This window comes from Callorhinchus milii, unplaced genomic scaffold (genome assembly GCF_018977255.1).
Source record: "Callorhinchus milii isolate IMCB2004 unplaced genomic scaffold, IMCB_Cmil_1.0 Scaffold28, whole genome shotgun sequence".
In the NCBI taxonomy this organism is placed as follows: Eukaryota; Metazoa; Chordata; class Chondrichthyes; order Chimaeriformes; family Callorhinchidae; genus Callorhinchus; species Callorhinchus milii.
Genome location: NW_024704769.1, coordinates 3525766 through 3534320, shown reverse-complemented (window position 1 = coordinate 3534320; position 8555 = coordinate 3525766). Strand labels below are relative to the sequence as shown.

Below are 8555 nucleotides of genomic sequence, written 5' to 3'. Positions count from 1 at the left end.
CGGGCGCCGCCCCCACCCTCGGACCCCCGTCCGGATTTAAAACAAGTAAGGATGAAAAATCCTGGGATTGTGTGTGTGTGTTTGTGTGTGTGTGGGGGGAGAGGGGGGAAATAAAACATCGGTCCACACAGAGCGGTCGCGGAAACGTGATTGAGAGTGTTAATAAAATGGAGTCAGCGGCGCGATCCCCTGTGAGGGCGTATCTTTGTCTCCTGTGTTCTGACCGCGACACCGCACACGCACCGCACATGCACACGCACCACACGCTACGCTGGATCACGCTTCGGGTAAGTGTCCAGGTAAGTCCTGCTCCTCTTCCACTCCCCTTCTCCCCCTCTTTCCCCCCCCCCCCTCCACCGCTTTTGACCACCTTCCGATCCCACCGCTCTGGGTCGGTCCCTCACCCCTTCCGAACCCTTCACCTCTTCACACCTGAGCCGCCTTTTCTGAACCCCTTTCCCGAACCCTGACCCTCTTTTCTGAACCCCTAATCCTCTTCCCGAACCTGAACTGCTTTCCTGAACGCCTGACCCCCTTTCTGACCGCCTTTCCGAACCCCCAATCCTCTTCCCCGACACCCTTTCCGTACCCCTAATCCCCTTTCCTAATCCTCTTCCCAAACCCCTTTTCTGAACCCCTAATCCTCTTACCCAATCCCTTTCCGAACCCCTAATATCTAAACTCCTAATCCTCTTCCCCAAACCCCCTTTCCCAATCCTTTTTCCGCACCCCTATTCCTCTTACTGAAGCCCCCTTTCTGAATCCCCAATCTTCCCCGACACCCCCTTTCTGAACCCCTAATCTTCTTTCTGAACCCCTAATCCTCTCCCGAACCCCCTTTCCGAACCCAATCCTCTGCCGAACCGCTTTCCGAACCCCCTTTCCGAACCCCCAATCCTCTCCCCGAACCCCCTTTCCAAACCCCCAATCCTCTTCCCCAACCCTTTTCTGAACCCCCAATCCTCTTCCCCAAACCCCCTTTCCGAACCCCTAATCCTCTCCCCGAAACCCCCTTTCCGAACCCTTAATCCTCTTCCCCAACCCCCCTATCCGAACCCCGAGTCCGCTTCCAGAACCCCCCTTTCCCAACCCCGAGTCCGCTTCCCGAACCCCCCCGTTCTGAACCCCTAATCTTCCCCGAACCCCTTTCCGAAACCTAATCCTCTTTCCGAACCCCCTTTCGAACCCCTAATCCTCTCTCCCGAACCCCCTTTCTGAACCCCAATCCTCTCCCCGAACCCCTTTCTGAACCCCAATCCTCTCCCCGAACCCCCTTTCCGAACCCCCAATCCTCTCCCGAACTCCCTTTCCGAAACCTAATCCTCTTTCGAACCCCCCCTTTCCGAACCCTAATCCTCTCCCCGAACCCCTTTCCAAACCCCAATCCTCTTCCCAACCCTTTTCTGAACCCCCAATCCTCTTCCCCGAACCCCCTTTCCGAACCCCTAATCCTCTCCCCGAACCCCCCTTTCCGAACCCCCAATCCTCTCTCCCGAACGCCCTTTCCGAACCTCCAATCCTCTCCCGAACCCCCTTTCCGAACCCCCAATCTCTTCCCCAATCTCTTCCCAAACCCAATCCTCTTCCCAAACCCCTTTCCGAACCCCCAATCCTCTTCCCAACCCCCTTCTGAACCCCTAATCCTCTCCCCGAACCCCCTTTCCGAACCCCCAATCCTCTTCCCAATCCCTTTCGAACCCCAATCCTCTTCCGAAACCCCCTTTCCGAACCCCCAATCCTCTTCAAACCCCCTTTCCGAACCCCCAATCCTCTTCCCAACCCCCCTTTCCGACCCCCAATCCTCTCCCCCAACCCCCTTTCCGAACCCCCAATCCTCTCCCGAACCCCCTTTCCGAACACCCCTTTCCGAACCCCCAATCCTCTTCCCGAACCCCCCCTTTCTGAACCCCTAATCCTCTCCCCGAACCCCCCTTTCCGAACCCCCAATCCTCTCCCGAACCCCCAATCCTCTCCCCGAACCCCCCTTTCCGAACCCCCAATCCTCTTCCCGAACCCCCCCTTCTGAACCCCTAATCCTCTCCCCGAACCCCCCTTTCCGAACCCCCAATCCTCTTCCGAACCCCTTTTCGAACCCCAATCCTCTTCCCGAACCCCTCTTTCCGAATCCCCAATCCTCTCCCGAACCCCCAATCCTCTCCGAACCCCCTTTCTGAACACCCTTTCCGAACCGCAATCCTCTTCCCGAACCCCCCTTTCTGAACCCTAATCTTCCCCGAACCCTTTCCGAAACCCTAATCCTCTTTCCGAACCCCCCCTTTCTGAACCCCCTTTCCGAACCCCCAATCCTCTTCCCGAACCCCCCCTTCTGAACCCTAATCCTCTCCCCGAACCCCCTTTCTGAACCCCCAATCCTCTTCCCGAACCCCTTTCCGAACCCCAATCCTCTCCAAACCCTTTCCAAACCCCAATCCTCTTCCGAACCCCCTTTCCCGAACCCAATCCTCTCCCGAACCCCCATCCTCTCCCCGAACCCCCCTTTCCGAACCCTAATCTCTTCCCCAAACCCTAATCCTCTTCCCCAACCCCCATCCGAACCCCCAATCCTCCAACCCCCTTTCCGAACCCCCAATCCTCTCCCCGAACCCCCCTTTCGAACCCCAATCCTCCCGAACCCCCCCTTTCTGAACCCTAATCTTCCCGAACCCCTTTCGAAACCCTAATCCTCTTTCCGAACCCCACCTTTCCGAACCCCTAATCCTCTCCCGCGCCCTGGTGCTGGTTTGCGGTTGGAGCCGCGCTCGGAAAAAAAAAAACAAAAAAAAAACACACGACTGTTCGTCGTCTGCGTTTGAAGCCTCGAAAGGTTGACATTCCAGACAATTTGCTGTTGTTTTACCTGCACTGTCCCGAGCTTCACCTTATCAGAATAGTCCTTCCACCTGACGGTGCCTCACGGCGTTCTCGGAACCCCTCGAAGCGCTTCCGCAGGGCTTTACCGCGAAGTGACGTTGTTGTTTAGTCAGAACGACAGCCCTTGCATTTGGCACTGCGCCTTATCACCTCATTGAGACGTCGCAAAGCGCTTCGCAGGATACGCTGCACAGAGGAGTGACTGTGTTTTGTGGGTGAAACACGGCAGCCAATTGCACACAACCATTCTATATATATATATATATAGTTAGTTATAGTTAGTTATTTATACATTTTATTTAGATATATTTTCAAACTATGTTTATTACTTAGTTAGATATATTTTATAAATCTATTTATTATTTAGATGTGTTTTATAGATCTATTTATTTATACATTTTATTTATTTTTTAAGCATTTTATATATTAATTATACATGTGTGCCATTTGCTGCCACGTTTCACCCACATGATACAGCCACTCCACTTTACAGCGTATTCTGTGAAGCGCTTTGGTACGTCCTCCTGACTTGAAAGATGCTGTACCTAATGTAAGTAATGTGTATTTTTTGGGCCAAAGAGTGGGTTGACTCTTGCATTTTCTTTTAGAAAATAACATTATGGGATACAGTGCACAGGTAGTGCCGGGAAAATGGAAGGCGAACAAGACAAACCCTGGTCTTTTTTTCATCTGAAACAACAACAAATCGCACTTGTATCGCACCATTCATGTCGGAAGGACCTCCCGGGGCGCTGGACAATCAGGGGTTTTGGACCCCGAGCTGGGAGTTAGGGTCAGAAGGGGAGGAGGGGGGCGGGAAAGTACAGTGGAAGAGGACGTCGAGCACTTCTTATGTTCTAATCTAATGTTTCCTTTGGGTTCCCCAGGTTTTGCAGGAACACCAGGCTACCTCTCCCCCGAAGTGCTTCGGAAAGAAGCTTATGGAAAACCAGTGGATATCTGGGCATGTGGTAAGTGGCCCGACGAGGCTCGGATTGATCTGGGTTGGTACACAGACTCAAACACACACACACACAATACAATTCCCTGCTGGATAATAATAATCTTTGCATTTGATATAGTGCCTTATCACATTGAGACAACAAATTACACTTGTATAGCAGCGCCCTTCACGTTGGAAAGATGTTTCAAAGAATGAATAGAATATATTCTAAAGTGGAGTGACTGTGTATTTCGTGGGCAGTTATACAGCACCCTTTATGCGGGGTAGCTCCTCTGAGTGTTTAACAGAGGTGTGGTTTGACGCCGGGGAGAGGGGGAAGGTGACCAAAGGCACGGTTCCAAGACGAAGGTCCTTAGGTGCGATTTGAAGATGGGCAAAGTGGGGGTGGGAGTGGCGGGGGGGGGGGGGCAAGACGAAGGGATTGAGGCAGTGAAGCTGCAGAGATTCGGGGCGTACTGTTATCTCTCTTGAAGAGCCGAAACTGAGAGTAACGTCAGCGGCACAAGAGATGTGGACAGTCTGGGCTGCCTCGGTGCCTCTCCCTTGCACAAAGTCTGAACAGGTCCATTGCCTTTCAAGCCGTTCTGTTGAATGATGCGAGACTTTTTCTCAAACAAATTTGGTTTCCCTGTTTCTCTTGCTGCAGGCCCCACACAATGGAGTAACTCGCTGGTTTCCTACCATTCTCACTCCCCACCCCCCAATCCCCCCACTTACGCCCAACTCTTGCCCTGAGTATCAGAGTCGTTCCTCAATGTGGTTCTCGTGGTCCCACGATGATCCGTCTTCTCTTGCTCCGTCACTTGCTCCAAGCTCTTACCCCTCACCTCATCTGCCCCACTCCACTTCCCGTCCCCCCCCATTTCTCCCAACCTGCCGGACGGACGCTTGCAGGTGGTCTCAAACCCTGGGGACGAGACCAAAACCGGCAAGAATGGCGTCTGGGAGGTACAGCGAGAAAACAGCCATTGCTAGTGGACCTGCAGCAAAATAACAACCCCCCCCCCCACCCCACCAGACAAATCATCACACAACTAACAGCTCACCAAAGCAATGAGATTGTCTGAGCTTTGTACAAGGAGTGCGGCACAGCACAGAGAAACAATACACGCAGCAGGAGCTTTGTGCTGCTGGTCACCTCGCTCTTTGTTCTGACAGTCACGTACACAGTCACTGCACTTTGCAGTATACCCTGTGAAGCGCTTTGAGACGTCTCAACAACATGATAAGGTGCGGAATCAAATGCAAGGATTATTATTATTGTTACATTGATATTGAGCTGCTGTTGGCTTGCTCACACCCTCCTCTATGTTTTACAGGAGTCATTCTCTACATCCTGCTGGTTGGATACCCACCTTTCTGGGATGAAGATCAGCACAAGCTCTACCAGCAGATCAAGGCTGGCGCTTACGATGTACGTAAACCAAAAGCAACTTTTTGCCAGCAGCTATGCCATGTCTCGAGACGGACATCGGGACATTTCTGCTTGAAAACATTTAAGGGAAGGGATTTGAGTTCAGTATTTGCTCAACACACACACACACACACACAGTTGCTGCACTTTATAGTACGTCTTGTAAAGCTCTTTGGGACGTCATCCCGACTTGAAAGACTCTACAACTTACATTTATATCGTACCCCTCCCTCGCACAGAGTAGCATCCTAGAGGACTGTACTGTCTGTGTCTATCATTTGTAGATAAACCAATGTGTTGTGCCAAGACTTACCAGGAGTCCTGATGGTCACGCCCTTCTTAAGTGCCTTTGTGAAGCTGTGAAAGAAATCAAAGAGTAACGTTAAGATTCAGTAAGATTCTTTAGAGTTAAGTTTTCATCTCAAAGTCACGGTTTGGAGGCACATTTTTATTCCATCCAGGCCTGAGCTCTGAAAGCCACAAAGAGAGAGGAAGACATTGCAAGATACAAGTACAAGCAATTGCATGTTTTTTATCCGGTAGATATAATGCTAGGATTACGTCTCAAAGCATCTTACATCACTTTACTGTGGCTGTATTTCGTAGCCAGTTTGCTGAAAATTATTTTGTCCGTGTTGCCATTAATAATGCTGGTGTGTTTTTCTCCTCTCTCCCCGCTCTGCCACAGTTTCCTTCCCCTGAGTGGGACACAGTCACCCCAGAGGCCAAAAACCTCATCAACCAGATGCTGACCATTAATCCAGCCAAGCGCATCACCGCAACCGAAGCTCTCAAACACCCATGGGTTTGCGTAAGTGGCTGTCTGTGCACAACAACTAACTCTCATCATTGGTGGAGGGGACGAGGAGGGAATTAGAAATAAACACATCTCATTGACAACACCACAAACATCAGCAATTATCTGAAACGCCACTTAAGATAACATTTCGTCGTGTCCCCCCCGCCCCGGCCGCTGGGCACTTGTGATGAAATTTCAGATAATAAGAGTTCCGAGGGGAACTAAACAGTAGAACCAGAGGACACGGCCTGCAATTGAAGGGGGGGTTAATTCAAAACAAACCTGCACAGCAATACTTCCCTCGATAGTGAGCGAGTAGTCAACTTATGGAACAGCTTCCTTGGGAGACAGATGGTGGAAGCAGAAAGTGTTGATTGTTTCAAGAACAAATTAGATAAGATTTCAGTTAGGAAATAATAGAGGATACAGTATAGGACACGACATGCACAAGCGACTGCCAGGATGGTGGAAGGTGAACTAGATGAACCTTGGTCTTCTTTCGCCCCAGCAAGTTATTATGTTCTTATAAAAACTCACAGCACATGAAAATATATAACATCTACAGTACAAAAGACAGACCTCCTGTATTTTCAGGAGGGGAAACTGGTTAATGAACAGTGACAAACAAGTCATATACACGCATTCAATTCTGATGTTAAATATCCTAACATGGATTTTTCTTTAATATTTCAGCAACGATCCACTGTGGCATCTATGATGCATCGCCAAGAGACCGTAGAATGTTTGAAGAAGTTCAACGCCAGGAGAAAACTCAAGGTAAGAAACCAACCCTCTTGCATTTCTGTTAGTAACATGTACAACAATAATAATAGTTTGGTCACTCAATCCACCACTGTTTGTGGGACAATTGGCTTCCACGTTTCGCCCACAAAATACAGTCAATTCACAGTACATGGTGTGAAGCGCTTTGAGAAGTCTCAAAGACCTGATAAGACGCTATATCAAATGCAACAATCATCATTACAACACTTCCAGGTGTTTTTCAATGTGGCATAATTAATACAGTACAGATGTGAATGCTTTCAATAATAACATTTGTATCCTAGGAACTGCAGTGTTAGGGGGGGGAACATTTTAAAGGGTTTGACTGCAGCAACATTCACTGTATGTAACACACACATTTAAAAGGTTTACAATTCAACACATTTAAAAGGCACATCTCCAAGTATTTCAGTGTTTTTGCCAACTATTTCAAACACTTGTAGTGACATAGTATACAATATAACATCCATGTGTAGCATAGACCATTTCTTTGGTCAGCCGACATGCATCGCACCTTCACATATAACATATAACACATATATAACGGCATACATTATATAAAGGCAGACATTAATTATAGATTAATTGGGTACATCTCCAATTAACTCATCGACACATAATACCTTCAGAGACTCACATATAAAATATACATTCACATTTTTGGAATAACAAAACACATCTCATACCCAACATTCCTCTACTTTTGAAAGAACACATATCCTTAAGTTTTGAAACTTTACAGTGTATTTTGTGAAGTGCTTTGGATGTCTCGGCGACACGATAAGGCGCTATATCAAATGCAATAATCATTATTATTATAACATTTCCAGGTGTTTCCAAAATACACAGCTCAAGAATTGCAGTGCAGCAAAGCAAACAGCAGTTTGCAAGAACAGTGTACAAACCTACACCTTTTTCTTAAGACAGTGTACCCGATTTTCTTTTCGACACATTCATAGCTGCAAGTTTTGCAGTGCAACGACGACAACGTATTACATTTGTATAGTACCTTTCACGTCAGGAGGACGTCCCAGTGCGCTGAATAAACATACAGCATAACCAGATAGTAACCCCAAACGATGCAGCACAGTACATACATAACCTTAGTAGCATAATAGACATGTAAAGGCCTTGTGATAGAAAGCAGTGCGTACAATTGCAATATAGCATCACAAGTAATCAGTGTTCTGGTATCTAAGGTTTTCCGCACAATAAAACCCACACATTGAAAAGGTTCAGAATGAAGCAGATTGCATATAAACAGGATTGTAGCAGCAAAAATGAGTCCCCAAGGTTTGCGAAACAGCACAATAGGTAACCAAAGGCACATAGACATTCAGAGACTTGTACTGTAGCTGAAACAAACAGTAACAGATATTATCAATGACTTGCACTACAGCAAAATAACGATAATAATCCTTGCATTTGATAAAGCGCCTGTGATCACGTCTTTGAGACATCTCAAAGCGCTTCACAGGACTTACTGTACCGTGGAGTGACCGCATTTTGTATGCAAAATAAATACCCCCTTTCGTGTAAATTGCTCTATACAGGCAGAAAGAATGGTACACATTTATATGCTTGTAAAACAGGCTGCGTATGTCGACAACAACATGTTATTGTATTGTGCCTTTCACGTCAGGAGGACGTGCCAAGGCGCTGGAGGCTTTTAGTAAAGTAATACACACACACACGCCTTTGGTTGAGTACTGTATTGTGGTATA

General features: G+C 47.9%; 1 protein-coding gene across 1 annotated transcript in view; it reads left to right on the top strand.

Annotated features, from left to right (window-relative positions):
• The window catches only part of LOC103190417 (calcium/calmodulin-dependent protein kinase type II subunit beta), a 103573-nt gene that overhangs the window by 56368 nt on the left and 38650 nt on the right, over positions 1–8555 (top strand). The window contains exons 9-11 of the mRNA XM_042344470.1: positions 5155–5249; positions 5938–6060; positions 6742–6825. Coding sequence (XP_042200404.1) covers positions 5155–5249; positions 5938–6060; positions 6742–6825 — 302 coding nt within the window. The remainder of the gene's footprint in view (positions 1–5154; positions 5250–5937; positions 6061–6741; positions 6826–8555) is intronic.